General features: G+C 47.1%; 13 protein-coding genes across 13 annotated transcripts; 9 read left to right on the top strand and 4 right to left on the bottom strand.

The window, feature by feature from the left end:
- Positions 1–391: 391 nt before the first annotated feature.
- I302_101828 (uncharacterized protein) lies at positions 392–1472 on the top strand (the record flags this gene model as incomplete). The annotated part of the gene is made up of 5 exons (XM_019187207.1): positions 392–403; positions 460–624; positions 711–866; positions 934–1155; positions 1266–1472. The coding sequence occupies 5 exons, from the start codon at positions 392–394 to the stop codon at positions 1470–1472; spliced, it is 762 nt and encodes a 253-aa protein (XP_019050085.1).
- Positions 1473–2191: 719 nt separating this feature from the next.
- On the top strand, positions 2192–6308 carry I302_101827 (uncharacterized protein; the record flags this gene model as incomplete). The annotated part of the gene is made up of 21 exons (XM_065869368.1): positions 2192–2492; positions 2550–2569; positions 2634–2661; positions 2721–2726; positions 2798–2820; positions 2886–3250; positions 3311–3326; positions 3382–3483; positions 3540–3822; positions 3879–3949; positions 4012–4136; positions 4197–4262; positions 4327–4377; positions 4429–4697; positions 4749–4819; positions 4877–4918; positions 4980–5164; positions 5224–5308; positions 5368–5711; positions 5784–6184; positions 6265–6308. The coding sequence occupies 21 exons, from the start codon at positions 2192–2194 to the stop codon at positions 6306–6308; spliced, it is 2898 nt and encodes a 965-aa protein (XP_065725440.1).
- Positions 6309–6599: 291 nt separating this feature from the next.
- On the top strand, positions 6600–8187 carry I302_101826 (uncharacterized protein; the record flags this gene model as incomplete). The annotated part of the gene is made up of 6 exons (XM_065869367.1): positions 6600–7223; positions 7288–7538; positions 7595–7604; positions 7787–7858; positions 7917–8067; positions 8120–8187. 6 exons carry the CDS (start codon positions 6600–6602, stop codon positions 8185–8187), a joined length of 1176 nt encoding a protein of 391 aa, XP_065725439.1.
- Positions 8188–8260: 73 nt separating this feature from the next.
- Positions 8261–8722, top strand: I302_101825 (uncharacterized protein; the record flags this gene model as incomplete). Its single annotated transcript, XM_065869366.1, has 4 exons — positions 8261–8292; positions 8347–8446; positions 8494–8630; positions 8695–8722. 4 exons carry the CDS (start codon positions 8261–8263, stop codon positions 8720–8722), a joined length of 297 nt encoding a protein of 98 aa, XP_065725438.1.
- Positions 8723–8757: 35 nt separating this feature from the next.
- I302_101824 (uncharacterized protein) lies at positions 8758–9228 on the top strand (the record flags this gene model as incomplete). Its single annotated transcript, XM_065869365.1, has 1 exon — positions 8758–9228. One exon carries the CDS (start codon positions 8758–8760, stop codon positions 9226–9228), a length of 471 nt encoding a protein of 156 aa, XP_065725437.1.
- Positions 9229–9356: 128 nt separating this feature from the next.
- Positions 9357–10027, bottom strand: I302_101823 (uncharacterized protein; the record flags this gene model as incomplete). Its single annotated transcript, XM_019187204.1, has 5 exons — positions 9357–9428; positions 9492–9552; positions 9611–9735; positions 9812–9882; positions 9952–10027. The coding sequence occupies 5 exons, from the start codon at positions 10025–10027 to the stop codon at positions 9357–9359; spliced, it is 405 nt and encodes a 134-aa protein (XP_019050082.1).
- Positions 10028–10319: 292 nt separating this feature from the next.
- On the top strand, positions 10320–11570 carry I302_101822 (uncharacterized protein; the record flags this gene model as incomplete). Its single annotated transcript, XM_019187203.1, has 2 exons — positions 10320–10960; positions 11021–11570. The coding sequence occupies 2 exons, from the start codon at positions 10320–10322 to the stop codon at positions 11568–11570; spliced, it is 1191 nt and encodes a 396-aa protein (XP_019050081.1).
- Positions 11571–11705: 135 nt separating this feature from the next.
- I302_101821 (uncharacterized protein) lies at positions 11706–12087 on the bottom strand (the record flags this gene model as incomplete). Its single annotated transcript, XM_019187202.1, has 4 exons — positions 11706–11723; positions 11768–11862; positions 11932–11998; positions 12067–12087. The coding sequence occupies 4 exons, from the start codon at positions 12085–12087 to the stop codon at positions 11706–11708; spliced, it is 201 nt and encodes a 66-aa protein (XP_019050080.1).
- A 1693-nt stretch (positions 12088–13780) lies between these two features.
- I302_101820 (uncharacterized protein) lies at positions 13781–16506 on the top strand (the record flags this gene model as incomplete). The annotated part of the gene is made up of 18 exons (XM_019187201.1): positions 13781–14107; positions 14175–14205; positions 14266–14310; positions 14368–14450; positions 14514–14520; positions 14585–14604; positions 14655–14815; positions 14890–14980; positions 15060–15076; positions 15127–15149; positions 15199–15287; positions 15342–15536; positions 15585–15627; positions 15677–15732; positions 15787–15944; positions 16005–16221; positions 16278–16401; positions 16460–16506. 18 exons carry the CDS (start codon positions 13781–13783, stop codon positions 16504–16506), a joined length of 1734 nt encoding a protein of 577 aa, XP_019050079.1.
- A 603-nt stretch (positions 16507–17109) lies between these two features.
- Positions 17110–18336, top strand: I302_101819 (uncharacterized protein; the record flags this gene model as incomplete). Its single annotated transcript, XM_019187200.1, has 5 exons — positions 17110–17341; positions 17422–17510; positions 17573–17635; positions 17723–18104; positions 18155–18336. 5 exons carry the CDS (start codon positions 17110–17112, stop codon positions 18334–18336), a joined length of 948 nt encoding a protein of 315 aa, XP_019050078.1.
- A 110-nt stretch (positions 18337–18446) lies between these two features.
- Positions 18447–20077, bottom strand: I302_101818 (uncharacterized protein; the record flags this gene model as incomplete). Its single annotated transcript, XM_065869364.1, has 7 exons — positions 18447–19054; positions 19106–19196; positions 19251–19309; positions 19362–19456; positions 19499–19767; positions 19814–19921; positions 19976–20077. The coding sequence occupies 7 exons, from the start codon at positions 20075–20077 to the stop codon at positions 18447–18449; spliced, it is 1332 nt and encodes a 443-aa protein (XP_065725436.1).
- Positions 20078–20413: 336 nt separating this feature from the next.
- Positions 20414–24129, top strand: I302_101817 (uncharacterized protein; the record flags this gene model as incomplete). Its single annotated transcript, XM_065869363.1, has 17 exons — positions 20414–20519; positions 20576–20690; positions 20734–20806; positions 20860–21126; positions 21227–21327; positions 21382–21479; positions 21584–21646; positions 21890–21972; positions 22026–22134; positions 22215–22326; positions 22371–22551; positions 22593–22651; positions 22832–23607; positions 23662–23682; positions 23728–23791; positions 23846–23901; positions 23954–24129. 17 exons carry the CDS (start codon positions 20414–20416, stop codon positions 24127–24129), a joined length of 2460 nt encoding a protein of 819 aa, XP_065725435.1.
- Positions 24130–24671: 542 nt separating this feature from the next.
- On the bottom strand, positions 24672–26635 carry I302_101816 (uncharacterized protein; the record flags this gene model as incomplete). The annotated part of the gene is made up of 3 exons (XM_019187197.1): positions 24672–25118; positions 25186–26218; positions 26274–26635. The coding sequence occupies 3 exons, from the start codon at positions 26633–26635 to the stop codon at positions 24672–24674; spliced, it is 1842 nt and encodes a 613-aa protein (XP_019050075.1).
- Positions 26636–27309: the final 674 nt, after the last annotated feature.

Genomic DNA, 27309 nt, shown 5'->3' with positions numbered 1-27309 from the left:
AGCAGAATCGTAGCTGCCATATATGAAGGTATGGAGATACAATGATATTCTTGGTGTCTGATATTTGCATGAATGGATAGCACCCATCTCTCGACAACGACGATGATGATGATCAATTCACAACATATCAGAACAACACCAAAAGGAGCGTGTATCATCAATTCAAGTTACGTAATGAGCACGTGGTGTGAAAAAGTACCCTGAACACAGCCGACCATGACGAAGAGGACATCATCCTCATTCAACGACCAATTCATGATAACACATTAGACATGATACATATACATCCACCACTTCATCTCAGCCAAATATCACCATCGCATAGCTCCTCGACCGGCGACAGATCCCTTCACCTTCATACACTGGTAGAGCTAAAGAGGATTGACTCAAAATGAATATCCTGGTGAGTTTCACTGCTTTTCGTTCCTCATGGTTGAAAGCTGAACATGATGTACATAGGACACCCTATTTGGTCGGTCAATGACCCCCGCTGAACGATTGAGGCAGCATCAACGATCATTACAGAAAGCTCAGAGAGAGCTGGACAGGGAGAAAGGGAAATTGGAAGCTCAAGAGAAGAAGACCATGGCTGATATCAAGCGTAATGCTAAAGCTGGAAATATGGTATGTTATCATTGACATATCATTCTTTCATCCTATCTCTCACTGTCCCACTTGTCGTCGCCCGCATTATGCTGATAACGGTATAGAATGCATGTAAAATCCTTGCGAAAGATCTCGTACGAACGCGTAGATATATACAGAAATTCACCCAAATGAGAGTACAGCTCCAAGCGGTATCACTCAGGATGCAAACGTTGAGGAGTAATGAGCAGATGGCAACGGCCATGAAAGGTGCAACAAGGGTGAGTCAGCTGCCTAATGAGTGGGTTAGCCGTGTATTACAGCTGATTACGTTTATGGAACCCATAGGCGATGGGACAAATGAACCGAAGTCTGAATCTACCTCAAATACAAAAGATCATGAATGACTTCGAGAAAGAATCGTCAACCATGGATATGAAGGAAGAAATGATGTCTGATGCTGTGGACGATGCGATGGAAGACGAAGATGAGGGCGAAGGGGAAGAGGTCGAGAGTGATAAGATATTGAAGGAGGTCTTGGACGAGATTGGTATGAGCATGAATGAATCTGTAAGTCTTCTCTCTGCTACACCACGTGTCGATCCTTCTGCTTCCATATGTCTCGTAATCTAGTCCGGATTTGACGGATGAATCCATGCTGACCTTACAATGTTATGTAGCTCGCCTCGGCTCCAACAGCCAATCCTCTCGCCAATGAACCCTTACAATCCTCTAGGGTGGCAGTAGCCGAAGGTCTAGCATCTATGCCGTCCGGCGGTGCAGATACACCTAAAGGACCAGGTGGCGGTGGAGGAGGTGGTGGTGGTGCGATGAGTGCAGATGAAGCTGATCTACAGAGAAGGTTGGATGCTTTGAGAAGGGACTAGCTGTGACTAAGCGTATATATTTTGGCTCCTTCTCTCATCCTTAGCTTTATTGCCGTCGATCTTAGATTGTTTTCGGTTTAGTTTCCACAGTTGTACCAATATCTCGTCCAGCCTATGTATGTGGGGTCTTTATCTGATAAGTATTGGTTCATAGGTGAGCCATACGGAACAAAGCATTGATTCAGGTTTGATGTGATGGTGCATCGGCCGAAATGAGACAAAGTGCCACATGCCAGTGACATCACCTTTATGATCTATGGTGAGAGTCGGAATAGCCCGGAGTTATCGGCGTGATGGATTTATGAGATTCAGGGTCCGAGTCGTTGTGTTTGTGTCCCTGTGTGTACGAGTTGAAATCCCATTTTTTTATCAGATAACACGCATCTCGTTGAAAATTAAAGAATCAAGTCCCGAGATGAGACCTTATCCTTTTTGATTCCTTTGACCTTGTGCTTTGCTTGGGGCTCATACACCTCCCTCCTATGTCGTAGCCCTGACTCATACCATTTATTCCCTTTTACATGCCCACCCACAAAATACAGTCAACACCGCGAAACTCCAATAATCCAACATCCCAACAGCTGAACACAGAATCGACATCGAAACTATTCCTTTATCCAATCAACTCGAGTTAACCTTCTACTCTCATCTCATGTCTTGCTTCTTGATCTTCACCATACATCTTTAAACCTCTCAAGATCATCCCACACAACTAGGACATGGCTACTATAAGTCATACTTCACCATACTACCAGAGACCTTCTCCATATTTCAGGACATCGTCTCAAACACCTATAACCCCATCAGCATTATCTTACACCTCGTTCACCACACCTTCACCTCAGATCCCAAACTTCCCTTCAGCGTCAAACACGAATACACCAATGAAAAGACCGTTACCACCGGACGTACCGGGTCAATACCCTCCTCCGCCAGAGAGGAAGTTCAGTACGGATTCTCACCATCAGGATTCTTCCGGTGGACAAAAGAAGAAGAGGATAAGTCTGAGTTGTGCTCAGTGTGAGTTCTGCCGTTCTTGACTACAACCCGTTACATTTGGCTGATCTCATTTCGTAGGTGCAAAGCGAAAGCAGAAAGTGAGCATCATGGCCTCATGGGATGATCATGTCGAAATTACTGACGACGTGGGCTGCCTGATAGTGCAATCGCGAATTCCCTTGTAATCATTGTGAGTACCTTTCAATATGTCTGAGCCCATAACATCCTGCTGACTGTCCTGCTGCACAGGTGTCGGTAAGTCCTTCTCAACACAGTTGAGGTCGAGCGATTACACCAATTCATACTGACTACTGCTCTGGGAATAGCTCGAAAAGTGCCCGAACTATGTGTGAGCTTCTAAATCATCTGGGAACGTCTTGAACACGTGTCATTGATAACCCTTCAACCTTTTAGGTACCCTATAACCCTCAAGCCAATAACAACAATGGCTCTGGACCCGATCCTCAAACCTTGCATAGGCTGGAAAGCATCGAAGCTGTACTATCAGTTGTCGTAAGGCATACAGGCGGTATCACGCAGTATGATGCCATCCGCGATTGGATCTCTTCGTCAACTTTCCAAAAACATCTGACTTCTGCTCCATCCACTCCGTCGTCACCGCATCATTATTTATCTCATGGTAGTCTGGCTGGACCATCGGGTTCAAGATCAGCTGCCAATGGTTCGGAAGTGGGGCAGGCGGAATTGGAAAGAGGGGCTAGCTCGGATGAGGACGGATTGGCTAAGGTCGGTAAAGGATGGCTGGGAGAGTTGGAGGGGTGAGTCTTGATGAAATCGTGTCTGAAGACCGATGCTGACTGGATTCTCCGTACTGGTAGTGGACTGCCCGAGACTGTAGGTAGATGTGGTGTTCTGTGCTTGGGATGTCGCGTACTGATACATATGACAGATGAACATCAACGATAAAGTCAAGATGAAATTGGACATCCACGGCACACCCGCAGAAAACCTACAAAGACTGATAACAGACTGTGGAGTCAGCCCTCACAAGGTCGGTGCCTCGAGCCTACAACGATCGGATTTGCGTGCTGACACGGAGATGTACAGGTGGCAGAGCTGGTTCAAGAACTACCTCCGAAACACTTTGCAGACCGCATCGTCGATTGGTTCTTTGCCAAGTTGAATTTCGTTCGATATCCAATTGATGAGCGATCGTTCAGGGCATCATATGAAGATCTGTATAATAGGTCGACAGCCGTTGATCCATCCAATGTACGAGCTTTACCGCTTGTGTTCATCGTCTTGGCCCTCGCGGTGAGACAGGCACCTGACGAGTGGGCGGGTGATGAGGAGACGAGGAAGTTGTCCAGTCTGAGGATGTATTGGAGCTGTCAGTTCTCAGAACCTCACCGAAAGTGGATCACAACAGCTGATTATCACGAACAGCTCGTCGAAGTATCCTGATCGCCACTGCGGTCCAGTCGGAAAGTCTGGAACTCGTTATCACTCGATTACTTGTGAGTAAACTTTTCATACCTCAGATTCTGCTTAGTAGCACAAAGGCTGACTCATCTCACAGAGCGCGATGTATCTGGTCCTGATACACGACCGACGTTTGACCGAGTGCTGGTCTCAGCTGGGGGCCTCGTTGCGGACTGCACAGGCGATAGGTCTACATCGTGATGGCACTAAACTTGGTCTTGAGTGAGTTAGCAGCAGCGATCAGGGGGTTTGATCAAGCTGAATGTATATGTCATGTGGCAGTCCTTTCCAAACGGAATATCGAAGACGATTGTGGAGTTACCTGTATCATGCGGACAAGCTTTACAGGTAAGTGCTGTTTCCACCTGACGAACGTGGAGAAGAGAAGTCATAATTGACACCTTATGTTCAGTCTCGTCCTCGGTCGACCACCTAGCATCTCAGACAGTTATACCGATACACAGTGAGTCGTATAACGACTATCCTCAGGTGATTTTGTTAACATTATGTCTAGGCCACCATCCAACATCGATCTAACCGAGTACAACCCAGCTCTGGGTCTCCCACCTCCACGACCTTTCACCGAACCTACTCCGGCACTTTTCTTAATTCTACGAAAGCGACTGGCAGGAATAATTGGCAAGGTCGTGCATCATTTCCAAAAGCTCAACGAACCTGCTCAATATTCGGATGTGGAGAGATTGCAGCAGGATCTCGATGCATTTGTGGATCAGCTACCGCCTCATTTCCGAATGCATGATCCTGATAAGACACTTGATCAAGGTGAGTCCGGTCCACAAGCAGATGCGATAGAGCTGAACTCATTCTTGATAGTACATTCTTGGTTACCTGTACATCGTTTGATGCTTTTGACCGAGGTATTGGTGACTACCATCATCCTGCATGTGAGCGGCATTTTTTTTCTCATTTGCAGATGGAGCATCGGCTGACCTCCTTTTTAGCGTCCATGGCTTCTACGAAAGCTGTCGAGTGATCGATATGCGGTAAGTTACACTTCTACTCGCTTTTGGCAACATCAGTCGCTGATTGGGCGTATGACCTTAGGCCTCTCGAACCGCCTGCTTCGAAGCTGCCAAACTCGATTTCCATATCAGGCAAGATTTCCAGAGAGATGTGCCCGATTTCCGATTCCACTCTATCACTGGGCAGTTTAGGATGTTCAATAGCTCCATGATCGCTGGTATCAGTGCGATCATCGATCCTAGGGGACCCGATGCAGATCAAATGAGGTTGGTTCTGTTCCCGTACATCTGCTCTCGAGCTGGCTAACAATTTGCCATTTCAACAGGCGAATCTTGACCACCTTTTTGGAACAAAATCCTTGGCAAGAAGTGGCGAGTAAAGATGCCACTACGAGAAAAGAGGTTCAAATTGTGAGTACACTTCAAGTATTTAGCCCGAGAATGCGCCTTCTCACCCTCCTTGAATGTAGATTCAAACACTTTCGCGACGTGCGGCTCAGATATTCGAAGATTCGTTTGGCCCAGGGGAGCTGAACACCCACGACAAAGATTCAGTGGCGCTCTTACTCGCACTAAGGCAGAGTAATGACTCTTCAACCCAGCTGAACGCTTATCCTCGTGGTGTACAGCCCAGGGAAGATGCGCCGACACCTGGTGGGACAAATGTCACTTCATTCAGTAAACCTATGATCCCACCACGAAATTGGGGTAATATCGCTGCGGGCGGTGTACAGTTCGCTCCTGTTCATCATGGTGGGATCACTCAGAGTCCTGCTTCGACGGGTAGTCACGAAGATGATCACTCACAAAAGTTGTGAGTTCTCTTGAGCCAAAGGTTGTAATATTTCCTGTTGCTGCTGCCGCTAATGGTGTCGCTACGTATTAGACTGGACCACTGGATCAATGCCAACACGTCTCTAGCAGTAGGATCGATCAATAACGCTGTGCCTGCGATAGATCCCGTCGGAGGCATGGGTTATCTGCCTATACCGTCCATGTCAACTCCAACAGCACCACCAGGAGGAATGAACAACATGTCTTTAGGCCCTGGACCGGGTCTAGCTCCCACGCCTGGTTCCCTACCTGGATTTGACCCTCAATTCGTCGATGAGACTCCTCCAAATATGGGATTTATCGGTCCACCGGCAGAATTTGGGTATCCCAATCAATTTGGTCTGATGGGAGGTGTAGGTGATGTAGCGATGGGTAATACCCCGCTACCGGGAGGTTTACCTATCGAACCTGGAGCTGAGAATAGTGATGAGTATTGGAACACTTTGATCGATGGTAAGTACATTTTCTCGACATTTCGTTGACCGAAGAGAGGGCGCAAGAGCTGATAAATCTGAAATTTATTTGTATGATAGGGATCCTCGGTACGACATCGAGTGCACCCCCGCCCGGGGCATAGGGGTTGAGCGGGAGAGAGAGCTTAGTATGAGATGGGAAAGACCTTTATAATTACGATTATTTACGATAGAAATGTGCATATGCAAACAACCAGAATAGAAGTGCTTTATTGTATCGGTGATCGCCGACATTGGTATAGAGTTGGACCCCATTTTAGCTTTGGTGCACAACGTACTCGAGTATGAGTCTGGTTATCAGTAGTAGTAGCTGTTTTTCCCATTGTCACACATTATGACATACCTTCTTGTGGACCACACCAATAGATTGAGAAGAGCGATTGTATCCTGTCAGAATGTCCTCCTCACAGAGCTCGAAGGAGCAAACCCAGCGTTCACCTCGAGAACGACCGTCACTCCTTCAACCACCAGCTACCATAGTCTCACCCCCTTCACCAACAGATGCGAAAGATTTCCACCCTCCCACATTCTCATTCCCTCCTCAACCCTCTCCGCCCACCAACGAACCAGATGAAGTAGTAGAGTATGACTCGCCAGAAGAAGAGGACGAAGACGACAATACTCCAGCAAATACTCAACCTACTCCTGCCAGACCGAATAACAGACATAGACCATCTTATGGATCCTTGAGTCCAGGTCATACACCCCAACCTCAAATATCTACTCAGATGTCCGAATCGCCCTCCAAGGATTATACCTTGCAGTTACCTGAATCTCCTGATCCCTCTGCATCATCTTCTAGACCTGCTTCGCCCTCTTCCCCGCGGTATAGACCTAAGGGTCTGCATCATAGACGAACGAGTTCGACACACCGTGTGAGAGAGACCACTGATGGGACGCAGACGAGTACGGAGGACGGGACGAGGATGATCAATCAGTATAAGATTGGTAGAAGTCTGGGTAAAGGAGCGTATGCAAAGGTAGAGCTAGGTGTAGACGTAGGAACAGGAGAGGAATATGTGAGCAAACTTTCTACATATACATCTTTGCTTGGGTAGGCTAACTCTGGTGCTGTCTATACAGGCTATCAAAGAATTCTCTAAATCCCGATTACACTACCAAGCCCTGCAGGATAAGCATCGTCAGACGTCTCGAGGAAGGATCAGGCGCGCCCAGGGTCCATCTGGATTATCGAACCAGTCGGCAATCAAGCGAGCGGGCGAAGATCAAGTTGAGGAGCAACAGGGTAATCAGCCTTGGGGTGGTGAGAGGACCATAGCGGAAGATCCATTGGGATTGATCAGAAGAGAAATAGCAGTGATGAAGAAATTGGAGTGAGTTGTTTCTCCACCTACTCTCCTTCTTGTGCGAAGCTGACATTGTTGTACAGTCATCCAAATGTAGGTTTGAGCTATATTGAGACGGAGCTGATGTACAGATCATCCACCTATACGAAGCGATTTCAGTTCCCACTGCCGATGCACTATTTCTGGTTCTCGAGTATTTGCCTGGTGGTACACTCATGGAAGTGCAAGTCGGAGGGGACGACTCGAGTGCCAAATCTCCGTTCGATCTTCCCCAGTCTAGGGAGTACTTTAGGCAGCTGTGCTTGGGATTAGAGTACCTACATGCCAACGGGGTGATACATCGAGATGTGAGTTTAGGCTAGGCTGTTCTGGCTGTAGATCCCCTTGACTGACCTGGTATCTCAGGTTAAACCCGATAATGTGCTTCTCTCTCGCAATAAGGAACTTGTCAAGCTTTGCGATTTTGGTGTTTCGGAGATGTTCACTGCGGCTGGGGATGATAGGATCAAAAAATCGGGAGGTAGTCCGGCTTTCCTCAGTCCAGAGAGTTTTACGGGTAAGTGAAGCCCAAACATCGATTTAACAACAAATGCTGACATTCGCAATAGCTCATCAGCAAGATCTACATGGAAAAGCGGTCGATATCTGGGCACTTGGTGAGTCACTGCCTTCATGACATAGCTAACATGCTAGGTGTGACGCTCTATTGCATGTTGACCGGGAAACTTCCTTTCAACGTTCCGACCCCTATGGAGTTGTTCACTGCGGTACGGGAGAAAAAGTGGGTCCCTCAGTTCGTCGGTGCATGATCTCCTGACGAACAGTCGTTTATCAGACCAAATATACCGAATGATTGGGACGATCATTTGAAGGACTTGATGACCCGCATGCTAGAAAAAGATCCCCAAAAACGAATTGCAATGCCTGAAATCAGAGTAAGTGATTCCATCCTATAGTAGGTGTTCGGCTGACCTTGATGCAGGAGCACAATTGGGTGACCGAAGAAGGTCAAGAACCAATGATCGAAACCGATACGAATCTTTTCGATATCGGAAAGCACGTGGAAGAGCCTACACAGGAAGAACTCAAGAACGCTATCGGTACTTTACGTGGTATATTGTAAGTGAACTGTACACACTCTTGTTCGTTCTGCTCATAGCTGATCTTAACATTGGGTATCTAGTACGGTCATAAGAGCTGTACAGAAGTGAGTGCAACTTGGGAGAGACTTCGCTGATAATGTAGAATGCGACGTCTCCAACTTCATCGACGATCTCAATCTGGTCAAGGCCAAGGTCAACCATCGCCCGGTTCCACCAATGTATCCCTTGCGTCAGGATCGATGGACTCTTATACTTCTGCAAGACCTGGGACGAGTGCGACTTCCGTTTCGGACGAGACTGACGAAGCGAAGTATGGTGATATCGCTGGAGATACCGTCATGAGTCCTCGATCGATGAGCAGAGCTTCTATGGCTAGTACTGAGAGGCAGACGTCGAATAAATTGGAGAAGCTTACTAAGATCGATACGAATACCAGTAGAAGGTCGGAAGGGCAAGACGAGAAGGGCGAGAAGGGAGACAAGGGGGACGAGGGTCATCAGGATAAGGACGGAGAGCAAGGGGGAAACGAATCGGATGAGGTCGAGTTGGTAGAGTCACCTATCTCATCCGACGAGGAAGTCTGCAGTACACCTGTTCGAGGTGAAGCCAATTAACCGTTTCTTGGAAGGTTTTATTGATTTAGAGTTGTATAATAGTTTGATAAAGGTATCTTGGATTTCATGGGCATGTAATTAGCTGCGCGTATTGGGTATGCATGTTACAATGTCTCCTATTCCTCCGATTAAGCTTGCACGCCCTGTTGAGGACCGCTGGGTCCTTGTAATGCCTGGAACTGCTGCTGTAATCCCATTATCTAAATCATAACCCAGGTCAATTATGATACTAGGCATTTCAGAAAGATGGATGATGGACCTACCTCGTCTTTCCTTTTAGCAGCCTTTTCTTCATTCTCCTTCAATTGAGCTTCTACTCGTTTTCTACAAACGCACTATCAGTATCCACACCTTTCGTCTCAATAACCTGAAGGTGACTGACATTTCCGATCTGATGAAGTCCAGTCTCTTTTCCACATTCACTTTCGCCTCATTCTGATCTTGTGGTACGAGTGATGGTCCCACGAGCTTGTATACGGTATTATGCGATTTGAGTTGGGTGAATTCCTGAAAGATCAAAGATAAAACGAGGAGAAGCATTAGCGTATACTTGGGTTTGAAAGAGGACAGGATGAGGAGGTACCTTGAGGACCAGCTCGTTCTCTGATAGTTGGGAGTCGAGTCGCTGTCTTGCTTCTATCACGCCGGCGAGTTCTGCGCAAATGATCCGTCAGCTGGGGTAAGGGTAGATTCGCATGAGAGAAGGGAGGGAGGGAAACTCACCCGCTTCTATTTTCTGGAAAGCGATGGAGGAGGATTGGAGTTGGGCTTGCAGGGATGCTATCTTCTTGTCGGCCATATTGTGTGACGTGCTGGGTAGTATAGATGATGATTGTTCAACTGGATGTAGATAGATAGAGAACATTCAAAAGTTATCCTCATTATCAAGAGAATGGGTCAAAGCTTTCTTTCACTGTGCTGGGTGGTGTACAGTAAATCCGTCGACGTCATCACTTTTTCAGTCAGCTTCGTCAACCAGTTTGCCACCTAAACCTATCCATCACTCAATATCTTTCATTTCTCTCATCTTTACTCGCGCTTGCTGACCATCATCTTATATATCGCTAAACCATGTGATCACTCCTAACAACATGGCAAAGGAGAATCCAAGTGTCCCCCAAAAACGCGCAGCTCCAATCAGCGCATCGGCATTCGCCTTCTCCCTCACACCCCAAAACAAGAAACCGAAACCCAACAACGCTTTCTCGAGCACACCACTTTCCTCCTCTCAAACCCCCTCTCGAATCAAGAGCGAGTGGACGACACCCAAACCTCCTTCCTTCACTCTTCCTCCAAAATTATCTCAATCCCAGACACCTCGACCTAAAACACAGGTATCGAACGATCAAGATGAACCTGAACGTAAATTACTGGATAGTATACCGAAACCCAAACCAGTCGAAACTCCCCTTCGAGCCACCACCTCTCTTAAACCGTTAACGGCATTCACCACTCCCCTCACACCTCAAATCCAGCTTGGCGATACTGGTGCCTCCTCTTCGAAGGCGCTTCGTCCCCTCCTTGAACGGATTGGCGATGTCACCCCTGTCAAGGGGAAGGAGAAGGAGTTGGACGCAGAAGCTAAACCGAGGTTCGCATTGCATGAAACCCTCTTATCAGGTAGGACTACGGGTGATCTGCTCAGTAAGAGGAAGACGGCATTGAAAGATGAAGATGAGGGAGTGGGGGTCTCGCCGAGGGGGAAGAGAATAGCGAAATGGAGTGGGAATGGGTAAGTTCATCGCAACCTTTCCAGGGAAGGATAAATCTGATAGATCAATTTACGCATTAGACCACCACCCCCTTCTGTTCATTTGGCTAATCTCCTATCATCTTCCAACGCCTCTCTTCATCTGTTTTATACTTCGATGCAACACCTGCTGTACCCGTCTCAACGAGGGAATAGCTCTGTCGTCCGCTCTCGCCAAACGACAGGTCAAAATACTACCCTGACTCCTATTCAGCACATCCAGAATTCAGCTTCTATCCGCCTCAAGATTGTTCAGACCATTTCGCGACCCACTCATAATTCCACTATATTCTGGTGCGAGCCTCTCAAATGGCATAATGCTTCAATCCCGAATCAGCAACTGCCAATTATATTCCAACCACTTCCCGGTGAATGTCCTAAGTTAGGTGTAGATCCTCGATTGTTAGCTTTGAAGATGAGAGATGATGGAGAGAAGGAATGGCAAGTGGGTGTATGGGCTTGGACTGAGGTTGAGATGCCCTTGGGAGTGGACAAACTGAACCAAGAGGGAGAGGATGATGGAGAAGATGTAAAGACCGTAACGGCATTGATTGTATCGAGATATCTAATTGTAGATCAACCAATTGTATAGTGTATTTTACAAGTGACTGATACATATCATCAAAAGAATAACCTGACCTAATTTGTACAATTATATGTAACTTATGACAACCATGTCTTCTTCGAAATTACCTTCTCTTCTTCATTGCTACGTCAAGTAGCGTCATCAGTAGCCGTACCCATACTGCGGCTTGTCAGCGGAGGCAATGCTATGGTGATTTCACTTACATGTTGACTATACGCATAAGGGTTTGTAGCCATCATTCCGTATGGATAGCCCATACCCATACCCATACCGTACATTCCAGCACCGAGACCATAGCCTATAAAATAGCTTAGTGATAAGCACACCTGACATTCAGAATCACGGAGTGGAGAGCAGATCGACTCACCCATACCGCCGATACCGCCCATTATGTATGGGACACCGAGTCCACCGGCATAGTATGGACTCATCATCTGGCAAAGCAAGATGGGTTAGCGAGAGATGGAGGATAGATGGAGGGATTGAAAGCAAGGTAACTCACAGCGCCGTAAGCTGGGAACATGTTCATGGTGTATGGTGACCAGTATCCTCCGTACATCTACTTGAGGGTGGAAGAAGTCACTTGCTGTCTAAGTCCGAGTGGATCCTTGTTATACGTACGTTGAGGATTTGGATGATAGTTCTTTGATAGTCGTGTGTCAAGTGATTGTGGATAACTGGATGAATGTCAACCAGAAGAGTTAGCGTTTGCCACCTTTTAAATATGATGAGATGGGTGTTGATGGCGTTGAGTGTTGCTTTGATAGGTATAGGATATGATCTGATGGGGGGTTCTTCCATTGATACAATGATGATGGGTTGTAGAGGTGACCAGAGAGCAGGAGTCCAATGACGTGAAGTATTCCGGGTCAAGTAGGATGGTAGAGACCGGGAATACAAAGGAGAACAAGGTATGGAAGGACTAGGGGTAGTAGAAGGAATGACCCACTGACCTGTTGTCTCTTTGATCGTATCGTCTTTGAGCTGTGTTGGAGAACAAAGGAGGTTGTGATGTGGTGAGTGAGTGATGTTTAGCTAGACTGATGTGTAAAGAAGTGAATAAACCTGATCAAGTGAAGGGGAAACGTGTCTTGTTAGAGTATAGAGTGTGGCAATGGCTAACTCGTGCGGGTTCGGACTGCATCGTTCCGTGTTTCTAAAACGAATTCTCGTGTGAAGAAGCATCAAAACACGCCTCTCAGGATTGATGGGAGCTGTTCAGTAAATGATCATGTGCAATTCATCAAACAGACGTAGTGTGTATGCAGGTCAAGTAGGAATATGATTATGTTTCTGATTCTATAGGTCTAAGATTATAAGCCAATGCAATGCAATGCGATGCAATCAATCAATCATGCTGAAGTGCGGTAATTGTCCACTACCCCCACGGGACAGCGGTACCTGAGTGCGGCAATCATCCCCGCTCCAAATCCAAATTCAAATATCATTACAACTTACCACAGGATGATTACGATTTTTGTAATATCAGGGTCATTGGTCATCCCCCACGTCATGATCGCTTGGGCATTCTTCTCTCGCGTTCCCCCCCATGTATATTTTGATTGAGATTCGGTTGGAACTGTAGAGGGAGTGGAGAATGCAGTATACGTTATATGCATGTGAATGTAGATGGGAGATCCGATAGAGTGGAATTACATTGTTCAGTTTTATAGGGTACAATACTAAAAGACACCCACTCATACTTTCATTCTTTATCATTTTATCGCAAAGACAGCATAATCAGAATCTAGTAGATCAGCTTTCCTTGCTCATTCCATCCCACCCCATACATCGACAAGGTGAGCTTTTATACTGTCCGGCACAACCGCCATGACCTTTGTCAACACTTTGCTATAAACCCCCACTCACCCACCTTTAGCTCGCTCTTCTACCTCAGCTGACATTTGATCATTACATTATTCTCTTTCATTCTCTCACTGTCCCTTTGGTCTCCTTTGTCGTCGTCAACCAGCTTGACTCGAATATTACACACAGACGCACAAAAACAAACAAATCACAAACAACCTTTCAACTCCACACAGTGAGATATCTAAACTTCCTTCTTCTCGCCTTCTCGTTCACATTCACACCCTTCTCGCCTCTGCCTCGTCTTCATTTCATCGCATTCCATCTTCACATCTGTCGCCATATCAATCGAACATCCGCTCATCATGACTTCTCCCTTTCAGAGCTTCACAAATCTTCAGCCACCCAAAATGTCAGTAACTCCCGACAACCTCGCATCCCGTCTCTCAGGTCTCAACACCTCTGAGCAAGTCTCCAACGGTCACTCCCCCTCTGCACCCGGATCACCCACCACGGACAGTCCTCGTCGAGGATCCGTCTTGGACAACGGCACCAACATTGGTTCAGCATTAGGACGTAAATCATCTCAGGGTGGCCCAAAACCCAGCTTCTCAATGACCAACTCTGAGAACGAAAGAAGAGGCAGTGCTGGAAGTACAGGTAGAATCAGTAGAAGAGGAAGTAACATCGTTATGACCCCAGGTGGAGCTCAAGCGGTCTACCACACTAGGACCAACGTGAGTAGACCACACCATGTTGCTGATAAGATAAGGAAGCAATCAGCTGACTTGACTGTGTTTACAGGATGATGTCGAGCTTCCCCATGCTGAAAAGAGTGCGTAGAATGTCTTGGATGGGTGTGGTCAGAGGAGTCGCAGCTTATGATTGTTGGTAGAAACCATTGCCGACCATTTGAGAAAGTACGAAAGTCTTTTGACCCGTGAGTGGGCTGTGGTATCGCTATACTCACTACGCCGAGCTGAGTTTTTCCCCATAGTCACTCCTCAACGAATGCGAATGATTGTGCATTCCTTCGAAGAGACTTTGGATAACGGTCTTCAGAAGGATGGTCAGGTGGTGGTACGTCGCTCTCTTATTCGTACCTCTACCTCTGTGTACTGATTCTTCTCTTCTGTTTCATAGCCTATGAGTACGTTTCTGTCCTACTACCCCCCTCCGACTCTCACGCTAATATCCTTATTTCTATCCCCCAGTTCCCACCTTCGTCTTCGGCGTGAGTGGCTTTGAGCTTAGGATAAGGACCCAACTGATTCGTGTATCCAGTGGCCTTCCGGAAAAGAAGTTGGTGAATATCTTGCCTTGGACTTGGGAGGTACCAACCTTCGGGTTTGTCTCGTCACTCTCCAAGGTCAAGGTAAATTCCAAGTCACCCAGACCAAATACAGATTGACCGAGGAGCAAAAGCAAGACGAAGGTCAGAAGCTGTGAGTGTTGTCATCTCTTAAGATGGTTCTCGGCGAACGGTCTGTTCTGTAGCTGAATTCTACCTTCGCTATAGCTTGGACTTCTGTGCGGAGTGTTTGGACTCTTTCATTCGAGACACTTTAGGTAGAACTGAGGAAGATGGCAAATTACCTCTTGGTTTCACTGTGGGTTATTGCTCTTCTCGCTTCACCTGTGCTTCCCGGACCTCGTCTTGCCCTGCGAACGTAGCTGACCCTGCCCTAGTTCTCTTACCCATGCTCGTAGGTCGTTTTTGCTGTTTCCTGAATTATCAGGCTAACCCCTTCTATAGTCAAGACAAGATTGATCACGGAGGTGAGTAATGGTCAGTCTATTCGATGATACGCCGCTGATGGAAGCGCAGTCCTGATTCGATGGACCAAGGGTTTCGGTGCACCCAACATTGAAGGAAGGGATGTCGCAGCTATGTTCCAGGACAGTTTGAAGCGATTCGTGAGTTGATCTAGTTGCTTTATCATACCTGATCCTGCTAACGCATGAGCACAGAACGTTCCAGCCGAACTCACTGCTCTTATCAACGACACCACCGGTACTTTGATCGCTTCCAACTATGTTGACCCCCACACCAAGATTGCTGTGATCTTCGGTACTGGTTGTAACGCTGCTTACATGGAGAATGCCGGATCTATCCCCAAGATCGACAAGATCGGACTTCCTAAGGAGCAGGGCATGGCTATCAACGTGAGTGATGGGTTACATGATAGAGCATACATCGCTGACTCAGAGCAGTGTGAATGGGGAGCTTTCGACTCTTTCGACCACCAACATCTCCGTGAGTTTTCGTGCAAATTACCAAGATTCCCCCTGACCATGTTCCGCAGCCCGAACCAAGTACGATATCATCATCGATGAATCCTCCAACAAGCCCGGAGAGCAAGTGAGTGAAATTATCTTGACTCCGATATATCACTGCTTATGCTGTGCGTCTTAGTCTTTCGAGAAGATGATTGCCGGTTTATACTTGGGAGAGATTTTCCGATTGGTAATCTGCGAACTTATCGATGCTGGTGACTTGTTCTTGGGTCAAAACACCTACAAGCTCGAAAAGGCTTATGCTTTCGATACCGCTTTCTTGTCCTTGATGGAAAGGTACGTCTGATCCATAGTTCTGGTCCTCGGCAGTGATGTGCTCATACGTGCCTTTTGTAGTGATGTTACCGATGAACTCCTTACCGTCATCGGTGTTTTCACCCATTTCTTCGGTGTTGAGACTACTCTGGAAGAACGACAGTTCTTCAAGAAGCTCGCCGTCTTGATCGGTACTCGATCTGCCCGACTTTCTGCGTGTGGTATAGCCGCTATCGTCAGCAAGAAGGGATACCTCGATGAAGGATGTGCTGTCGGTGCTGATGGATCCTTGTACAACGTAAGTTACTCTCATGGGCCTGTGTCGTTCAACGACTAATTGATCTTCGTTTATAGAAATACCCCAACTTCGCCAACCGAGTACACACCGCTCTTGTAGACATCTTCGGAGAGAAGGGTAAGAACATTGTGACCCACCACGCTGAAGATGGTTCAGGTGTAGGAAGTGCCATTATTGCAGGTGAGTGGTACCAGAGATCGCTGACATTGAGACCATACTGATGTCATTTTCACCCCAGCAATGACTAAAGAACGAAAAGACCAAGGTTTCTTTGTTGAATACTAAGTCTAAACTTGTCATCGGATAGGGACAGGGTGCAAGCAAGGTTTGGCATGTAAGAATAGATGAATCAAAGCATAAGGGGGTTATAAGGTTTTGGATCTGGTTTTATGCAAATATTGAATATGCTACGCTGACTGGACCAAAAGGCGAAGGATCTTTGACGCTTGGAACATCTATGATCATTGACTAAGAAGCAACTCAATATTGATCATGCATTGCATGTTGTTAGTAGATTGAAGATGACTGAAGAACAATAACCATAAAGCCAGTCACTAATGATGGTAACCCGATGTTTGATCGCGTTGCCATGGTAACCGACTTTACCCATGACTCGTTACTGACATGCTGCACTGATTCACTCAACCGCAATGTTCAATATAAATCGTCAAGAAATTGTATCATCATCCTTCCAAAGTTGTTCTTCCTGTCTCCATACATCCCTCTTCCTCATTCAAACCAAAAACACTTCTCACAAACGTTCATTGATCTTTCCACCGTATCAAATACACTCACACCATCACCAAATCCCATACGATCCTCTTCACTTGCTCTTCAATAAATCTCAATTCCCGTTGATCACCTCAGCTCATACACCCTTCAATCAAAATGAGAGAAATCACTCCAACAACCACCAATCATCTTCCAACACCTCCACCTACGCAGAAGAAACCTTCAATCTCAAGATTACCCCCAGCGAGCCCTGCTAGTCCTTCACTTGAAGCCATGCTCGATATTGCAGATGGACATGGAAATGCTGCCGGATGGCGAAATTTGCCTTTGGTTTTGTACGAGAGCTCTCGTCAGCTTCAAGCGGATGCTTCCAAACCTAAGAGTTCAGGTCAGTCTTTTTGGGGCTTTTTGGTCCTTTTTCAGTTTACAGTCAATGATGATGCTAAGTTGACAATTTTAATCGCTCAGGTAAAAAGATCATTGACCTTGAAGAAGAAGAGAAGGAGCCGTTATTTTGGGCTAAATCTGTCTCGCCCGCGAATGATGAATCGGTGATGGTGAGTGGATTATACTCGGAATTTGATTGAGATAGAGCTGACCGAGAAAGTTGTATAAGCAGGAGATCGAAGGTGAAGTAGATGACGAAGACGACGAGATAGTCTTTGTGGGGAGCGCGATGACAGTGAGACAATCACCGCAACAGATGAGTAAGAATTTGAGGAGTTAATGGTGTTATACCATTTGTGCTGATCACAGCGTCCGTTTTCAGATCATTCATTCTTCAACTCAACCCCCCTCAGAGAACACTAGACCTGTCATTCCCCTCCGCAAATTCGGTCATCCTTCCCATTCGACTCAACAAGATCTATCTCTCCCGAGTCCCTCACTTGGCAAACGATTACGATTCGAGATGGAAGAAGAGGAGGAACCGGAATTTATGGGACATCTATACAAGAACCCACAAACGGAGGTTGCAGAAGGTTCAAAGGTATCTTCAAGAGAGGATACACCTCTTCGAACGATGTCAAATCATGGAGATTCCTGTTCGAAATGCGGTTGTACTTGCAATAGCGTCGATCGCTCGAGACTGTCAAAGGGGAAGGGAACAGGTAGTAACACTCTTTTAGCCAAAGTCAGAGGTAACATTACGGGTAAGCAACTTTGCATTGGATGGTAAGGTTATCGCTAAACCAATGAGTAGCATTACTGCTGAATCAAGATCAATCGCTCTATGATCAGCTCCGAACCGACTCTAGGGTAAGGGATTGGAAAGATATCGCGGTCCTTGTAGGAGCCAGGAGAGAGGATTTCGACAGAGTGAGGCACTCTGCTCGATGGTTACAGATGAACCTTCCAGGGTTGATTGCCAGGGGGATGGTTTGATTAGATATTATGGCAAACTATACTTTCTTTTGCCTTTCCTGCTATATCTGCTATTTTTACTTCGTCCCCATATCTCCGTATGGTTTGGTTCATATATGCATACAGTACGTCTACTGACCAGCAAGAGCGATCATCTCCTCTTCTGTCAACGTCCCCATGACTTCATCCAAACCATCACTCCCATATTCCGTTTCCTGACTTCCTGCTCTGATCCTTCCCTCTGCTACTATCTCCGCAAGTCTAGGTGTAGCAATAGCGGTCTTGTTGGAATCTTGAGCGGCGATGGCGTTTCGTACACTTTCGGGATAGAAGGAGGCGAAAGTGAGGTAAGAGGTATGACCTTTCATCTCGGGAGTGGGTTTCGTGAGAACAGCAGAACCCAGCTGCGTCTCGGGCTCGGTCCATGGGGTATAATCCTTGGCTTGAGGTTTCTCCTCTTCTTCCGCATCTACATCCTTGGATCCATCCGTTTCCAATTTCCTCTTCTGTCCAGCCTCTGATGATTCTGTTGTTTCCGCGATAGCGGTAGCGTTCTCGCCCCCTTTCTGCCTTCTAATCTTCTCTCTAGCCGTTTTCATCTGTACCGCTCTTCTCTCCACTTTTCGTTTCTCGTGAGCTTTCAGACGATCTATTATTGATGAAACTGAGTTTAGATGATCCGGATCAGTCTCCTTGACGAGCTCGTGTGTACGTATCAGGACTTCCTGAGTGAAGATGTCTACTTTGAAGGTCAGTAGCAATAATGCCCGATTAATGCGGAGACACTAACCTGAGAAACCCTCTGATCGAAGAGTAGATACCGTCTTCAGGACTTGTTCGAGACAAGGGCTGAAGCAGCAGATCTTCGTAATGATATCGGGCTATATAGAAGTCAGTGTTGGATAGTCACGTATGGCTAGATTTCCAATACTCACTCGTAAGGTTTTCATCGCATGAGGTATTGCTTCCCAAGGTGCAGGCAAGTCCAGAAAAACTAGATAAGATGTCAGTGACATGCGCATAGCCACGAGAGCTTCGGGACATACCTCCTTCTACATCTGTAGCACCACTAAATCCATCTTTACAAACATTCCGATGCTGCAGGTGGACATTGTCCAATCCGTGGGACGCAAATTCCTCTCTATTCCCATTAGCAACCTTTCTGCTGAAAATGTTGACTCACAAAGCTTTTTCATATCTGGGCTGATGATACTCAAAAGAGAAAACTTTTCCTAACGGTCCCACAGTTCTCGATAAACTGTGAGTCATACTTCCACTCCCCGTTCCAGCCTCTATCACTTTCCCTCCTACTCGCACTCCCAGACGCATGGTGATGTAAGATATATCGGGTAGGTAGAGAATCTGCGTTCGATGAGGAAGTGATAGAGTCCATAATTCAGGGGTGGGTCGAAGGAGATGGACATAGCCTGCGTGTGGAGGGGGCGAATGAAGCTGAAAGATGTTAGTTCAGTAACGATTGACACGGACTCGGACTCACTTTTGTTCCGAACTTTTGCCCAATCAAATCGTCGTGAACATAGCGACCATACTTGTTATGTATCACTTCTCCGGGGGTTATTGTGATCGCAGTCATATTATCCCTAGACTGAGAAGGTTAGCTAGGTCGTATGACAGCTTGACTCACCATGTAGATGATAACGAGATCTCCTGCTTCGATGGATGTTTTGGAGTGGAACATGGACTTGTTGGCGCTGCTAGCCCGTGAGCTCTCCGGCTGCTGTCCCGAGTTGTCGGTCTGCATCTTGACGAGGTGATGAGTATGGGCTCCGCAGAGTATGGATAGATAGCCGTCTTGTCAAGTATGATGATGTCCTGTTCCCAGAGATGAAAAAACTCATTCATGTTGCTCGTACACTCGTATTTTGATTTTTATCGATATCAACGAGATCTGATCGTTGATTACGTAATGTATGATATCCTTTTCCTTTTGGTGTAAATGACCCTCATCCAACGTACCAGAAAATCAAAAGCATCCAAGATATGACTCACTGTAATCCTTCCTCGTTCTCTTCTCTTCTCTATCCATAACATTCACAGACAGTCACTCCCGACTCACCCCCAGACGACTCCCTCGACCATGTCTGCAGACCTTCGCATGCTTTTGCATGCCCTCGTCAACCCCTCTTCCAACGAAGGGTATGTGCGAGATCAGCAGACTTTGTCAGAGCTGTTCAAACAGCCAGGTGAGGCAACGATCTCTTCGAGGAACGAGAGATGCCAGTGCTGACACAATCTATAGAGTTCTTTGTCGCTCTTCAGGCTCTTGCTGCAGATAAATCTCTCTCCCAACAAGAGCGACTTATGGCTTCGGTGATCACAGCGAGGGAGCTTAAGACCAAATGGAGGAGCAAAGCGTGAGTACCATATATACCAGCGGCTTTGCTAATGGGAATGTAGTCTGGTACCAGAGAACAGAAAGCCTGAAATTCGAGAGAGACTCTTCAGCTTTCTTGAGGAAGGAGACATGGCGGTGAGTTCGGTCTCACCCCATATCATCCCCATTAGCTTACATCATGTCATCAGATCGCTCGACCTCAACTCGGACTGTTAGTTGCAATTGCTAGAATTGAATATCCTAAAACATGGCAGAACCTCCCTCAACTGCTTCTCGAACCTCTCATGATGTGCTTGGCCCATCTCGACAACCCTTCTTCCTCCTCTTCATCTACTAGTACCATCCTTCTCAACACTTTGTGGACCATCAACGCGCTTGCCAAGGAGTGGAGGACTGTCAAGGTGTCTCATGGGGCTTTGGTCATGCAGAAGTTTGAAGATGTGTTCACAGATCCTGTAGGAAGGGTTTTGGCCATATGGGCGGAGCATGAGCGGAATGGACAAGAAGACGTCACGCTTGCAGAGGCTGGGCGATACTCCTTTAAGTGAGTGATAGGTATCGTTGAGCAGAGCTAACAAAGTAGAATTCTTGCTCGACTCTGTCAATGGCAATGGTCTCGCGCAAAAGGTCTACAAACACAAGAAGCACATCAAAGGGTGAGTTGTATGAATGTGCGATATCATGGAGGTCCATCTTACATTTCGCCGTAGATCAACAATCTCGTTCATCATTCCGTCCACCACGCTCCGATCATTCAAGCACACCGCATTCGTCTCGTTACTCAACCAGGCTCTGAAAAGCTTACCAAGTCATTGACCAAGCACTTACGAGCTATTGGTAAATGGTGGCGAGTTATGCTCGGGCTTGACCCAAAGGGATTTTGCAAGATACCGGGTGTCACTTCTGGTGTAGGTTGGTGGTGGGGAGAAGTAGGAGGTGTAGTAGCAGGTTCAGATGGAGCGGTTGCCAATGATGGTGAGTCTATGCACGAACGAACGCAGCTGAACTCGAGAAGATTCCGACTTTTGCCCCTATCCCAAGCGCTTCCTCTTGCTCGGTCTTCTCCTCTTCAAGGACGTTTTACCTATCTTAGCGCATGATCATCCGGATAGTAAGTTTCTCTCTGCTATACAACGCTGACGACAGTTTTTACCCCCCATTTTATCTTGTCCGCCTTCCACCTTCTCGTGGACAAGCTCCTGCCGCTCACATCGACAGACCTCGAAGCATTGGAGGACGAGCCGGAAGAGTGGTTGGTTGGCGAGAGCTTTGACGAGGAAGCGTGGTCATTCGAGTTCAGGGTGGGTCAAACAACCGACATCTCCACGTATGCTATTCGCTGACGACCTTTCAGCCCTGCGCTGAAAGAGTCTTGATTGCTCTGAACAACGCCTGTCGTAATATACCTAAAGAGCACAAAGTCATTGAACCGGAAATGATCAAGTTGCTTGCCACGACTGAAGGTGAGTGATAAAATCGTATTACTTAGCTCACCAAGCAGCTGCACCTGCGCACGATTTACCCTCCATTCTGCGACGTGAAGCTGTCTATTGCGCTTTGGGAAGACTGAGCAGATCGATAGCGTCTTATGGTGGTGTCGATTTCAACGCTTTATTGACTGGAATTGCCGGCTGGATCGGAAGCGGTCAACCACTGTGGGTTTTGAGTGATGACAGGACAAGGGCTAACTTTTTCCCAGCCATCGTATAGCAAAGCGACGAGTGGCTTGGCTTATAGGGGAATGGGTCAGTGCTGATGAGGAAACTGCCAAGCTACCCATCGTTTGGCAAATGCTTCTTCACCTGCTTTCTGAACGCAGCGAATCCACCGATAAAGCTGTGCAGCTGAGCGCATGCATTGCAATCAGAGAATGTGTAGATGTGAGTGAGAGCGTGCTCTGGATATCGCTGACAGATTATAGCTTTGGGAGCTTCCTATCGATTATTTCATCCCATACCTTCAACAGACAGTCGAAGAATTGTAAGTCCATATTGTTATGATCACGCTGACATTCAGAACCAAATTGCTTGGCGAGGCCGCCACTCTCGACGGAAAGCGATACGTCAACGACGCAATTGGTGTGGTGATCGAAAGGGTCGGAGATCAGATACTGCCTTTCTTGCCACGACTTGCTCAATCTGTGCCAGTTTTGTGGCACAGCGCGGGAGGGTTAGAAGGAGAATGGTTATTCAAAGCATCCCTGGTCGTTCTCACCACCAAGCTTGTATCCGCCGCAAGAGCGACTTCTGGCGATCTCATGGAACTGGTTATCCCTCTTATCGAAGAGAGTCTTCAACCCCCAGCGAAAGACTTTTTCGAGGATGATGGTTTGATATTATGGCAAACAGCATTGTGGAACGCTGCTTCACCTTACCAGCCCACCAAGGAAACTGGTTTGATACGATTATTACCTGGTCTCCTGACTATGCTAGGAGAGAACATGGACCTCCTTTCGAAACTCCTGCCCCTCCTCGATTCTTACCTCCTGCTCGATGCCACCGGTATCACTCAAGCATACGGTGAAGCTATCACATCGACTTTTGCCAAGGCTCTGGCTACTAGCAAACCCAACGCCGAAGCGGTCAGTCGCATTCTCTCGACCATTTCACTTCTCGTCCGTACCGCGCCACTAGCTCAACTCGCACCACTTCTTCTCCATTCGGGTATCTTCCAACACATCACGACCGCTCTGGAAGACGATAAAGCATCCGGCTTGATCCTTGCTGCTTATCTGGAAATTCTATCTAGAATTGCGATGCTCGATCCTCGTATCTTCCTTCAATTAGTGGCGGAATCGGCCAGAATGCAGAACAGGGATGGAGTAAAACTGTTGGACGAAGTGCTTGATGCTCTTTGGAGGAATTTCGATTATGTCGGCGAGACTCGGATGAGAAAAGCTGTAGCCATGGGAGCTGGCGCTTTGCTTACAACGGTGAGTGATAATTTGACGTGGCAGAGCTAATCATTCCAGGGCGATCATCATGTGTTAGATCGATTTGATGGGGAATTTAGTAAGTCATGTGTGGGTTTTGATGATCAGCGCTGACGTTTCTCAGTGAATATATTCCTTGATGTCCTCGGCGAAGTGCAAGTCGCTCAAGACGACCCCAATGGTATAGAGTGAGCTCGATCATCTACAGTCAACGAAGAGTTGGGCTGACTTTCTCCTGTCAGGACTGGCCTTCGACCTTGGCAAGATGAACATTCCACGCAATGGTCGGAAATTCAATGTGAGTCACCCGTTCGGCCCCTTGAAGGCGTGGAAGCTAATGAGACTATCAGATACGCCCGAGGGAAAGCGTCGAGTGCACTTGGAGGACAGCGATCCAGCATATGCCGTGTCACTCAAACGTTACATCGTTCAGGTCTTGCATCAGGCTCATACTGTTGGATTGGGTCCTTTCTGGGAGAAAGCGGATGAAGGAACTAAACGAAGTTTGGAGAAGTTCCTGAGCTGACATGGCTTTACGCAGAGATAGATAGTAAGAGTTACTGTTGCATAGCATTTATTTTATATTATGAAACCGTTATGACATTTACATGACACCATGGCATAAATCAATTCTTGTACCTCTTCCTGGTCAATATTGCTGGAGGCCGAAGCGTCGTTCCAGACATCAGGATGAAAGGAGATTGAACCCATCTCTAGGAGATCAATAGTCGTATAATACCATTCCGTCAATGTGTACTGTAAACTCTAGTGCGTCTTTGTGGTCACGCAGTGAAGCCTAGTATACTGTACGGCGTTACTCAGTCAACCGAGCGTGCTTCAGAACCTCGGACAGCCAGTATCATATTTGCCATCCATTAGACCAGTCAACTAACATAAATTTAATGGAATGCCAATAGGAGGCGAAGCATGCGTTCCCTAAGGCCGGCCTGAAGTGTATTCAACATTGTCGACCGACCAACTGTTGGACATGCAACGAATCATACATGATGAGATTGAAAGACATGATACAACTAATTACAAAATACGTTACAGTAAGTTAGATATATTCTACAACCAAGAGGCGAATCGCCAGAAAATGGGAATTCTAGATACCACACTCTTCACCACGGCGCGAACATCAAATACAACGTTTGCTCCTACTACCTTGAGATTCCAATCTGGGATGTACCTTCTTCCGGGGATCCAGCGGAATATCTGGGCATCGCCCCATGAGAGGGCAAGTTCCAGTCGATAAGCGGTAAGTTGGGGGAGAGGGTCGGAAGGATGGTTTAAAGTGGCGTAGAGAGATATTTGACGGGTGTTATCGGTATCGGGTGTAGATGAGGTTTCCGAGGGACGATATGTTCGAGATCCGGCTCGGGGTTTGTAAGGGAGGGTAGGGAGGGGAAGGTGTTCGATCTCTGGTGGGATTGTAGTGGGTGTAGGTGAGGTTTCGTTCAGGTCGACTAGGGGTGGCTGTTGTGTTTCTATCGACCGCTGTGTTTCCCTTGGATGCTGTGTTTCCACCTCATTGAGCTTTATGTATATCAGCCTCGAACTGATTAACAGTCAATGGACTTACATGGTGATCTTCTGTGATCCCTGTTGATCTCTCAGACTCCATGTTCTCCACGACTGATTCTCCTGCTTCGCTTTCCATATCTGAACTTGCTATTGCATCTTTCACAGAGCCAGCAGCATTTTCAGCGCTGGAAACTGAGCCATGTGCTGCTCTTTCTGCAATATCCGGCGTGGTTATTCGGAATACATCATGGTCGATAGGATCATTGCTGCTAGTTGTTACACCCGATTGATCGGCATCGTGATCTTCCGATGACACTGTGTCGGTCGATCCTGTTTCGGACAGATCTGAGACATCTGAGGTGAGCAGAGGGTGTATCAATTCGTCTTCTTCGATCTCCAATCGAGAAATTGGAGCTTCGGTGTGAGGGGGAAACAAGACACCACCGATGGTACCTTCTGCCACTTCGTGCAAAACTTGTTCTTCTCCTGGAGGAGTTGGAGGTAGGGGTATTTCGCTATAGGAGGTCGGTCGATTGGCGGGACGGTCGTCGGAGCCCTTCATTGAGATTAACTGATCGTCGTTGTTTCCCTGTGCTGCGTGACCCAGGGGTTGACCTAGATCTAAGACATTCGCGTGGCGTTGTATATGTTTCAGGCTGACCATAGAGGGAGTGCGTTCACCCTCATGCACGATGTTTGCGAGAGGTGACGGCGTTTGGTGATGTACGGTCGTACTGTGGCTGAGAGCTTGAGCTGGAGGTGGTAAGAAAGCCAAACCCCGACCAGAGGTACGCCTTACTACGGTTGGTTGGTGTAAACGAGGTACAGATTTGGAGAAAGACAGGTTATCATATCCGGATGATGACGAGCTGAAGCCGCTCTGAAAGGATTTTGGTGACCCCAGAGCGTCCAACGTAGGTGTTCTCAGATTGGTGACATCGCTCGAAGTCCGTACGTGGCCTTGGTACACGACTGGGGATTTGGTAGGTGGTTTTGAGCCCTTGGGGGGCGTTGATGTAGCGATAGTGGATAATATCGATGTGGCGCCGAGAGGGGGAGATGCAGAGGAGGTTGTAGAGGATTCTGAGTCACTACGGGGGCTGTCAGAGACGAAGTTCAATGTCTGGAGTGTAAGAATAAACCCACCTTCTTTGGGCACTGGAATGTACGCTTATCGGTCTCCCTCTGGTGGTTTGACCTTGCGCCGCGGGTTCACTCTCGTGACGTTTTCGACGGACAGGGCTTGAGCTGTGGTCGAAGAATCCGAGATCGTCGATGTGTTCGTGAGAGGTAGATCGGTTTAGCATATGATGTGACTTTGGAGTGGTGGGTAGACCCTCGATGCTGAAACTGCTTGATGATGCGACTGTGCCGACTGGAGGTGCTCCGAAGAGTAAAGAGGGAGGACGGGAAGCGGAGTGACGATTCTCTCTGGGTGGTGAAGGTGAGAAGGGACGATCTGGGTGAGGAGGGATCTGGTGTTTGTCTTTTGATGTTGTTGATGGCATGACTAGGAGGACCAAAGGGATAGGTAGGTGTATGATGAGATCGGGGATGGGGATGACATGAGGGGGAGGATGAGTCGTTATGAGATGAAGTATTGTGATTTTTGATAGAAGAAGAGGGAGAGAGAGAGAGTTATGAGTGGTATCGTAGTTGAGAGCGGGGTGATGATGATGATCACAATGATGCTAGGAATGATGATATAGTATAGTACGTAAAATATAGCGATACGAGTAATGACAGGAAATTAATGCGTTGTATGGGTTAACTAAGCTAAGTGACCAACTTTGTCAATCCAGACCAGTGGAGCCCCACATCCATGCCACGATATGATCATATATACCCCCTATCTGCATGCATGTCATATGATTATGCATCGCCACTGAATTCAAACTCTTGCGCGCCTTTCTCTTTCTGTTTCGGTTTCCTTTGTGAAATGACGTCGTGTGGTGATGGGTGCACGTGCCTTTTTCCCTCCCTTGACTGTATATGGTGTTTGCTTGATTACCCTAATCCCTAATCCCTAATCCCTAATCCCCCTTTTTTTTCTCACTTCTCACTCCTCACTTTAGAACACGCCACTACCACTACCACTCTACTAGTACTAATTATTACTACTGCGCACTGAAACAAAATCAATAAACCTTTGAATTCAATCCTATCATTATCATCCTCTCAA

Source organism: Kwoniella bestiolae, chromosome 1, assembly GCF_000512585.2.
Source record: "Kwoniella bestiolae CBS 10118 chromosome 1, complete sequence".
Classification (NCBI taxonomy): domain Eukaryota; kingdom Fungi; phylum Basidiomycota; class Tremellomycetes; order Tremellales; family Cryptococcaceae; genus Kwoniella; species Kwoniella bestiolae.
This window is presented reverse-complemented; position numbering and strand designations above follow the sequence as displayed.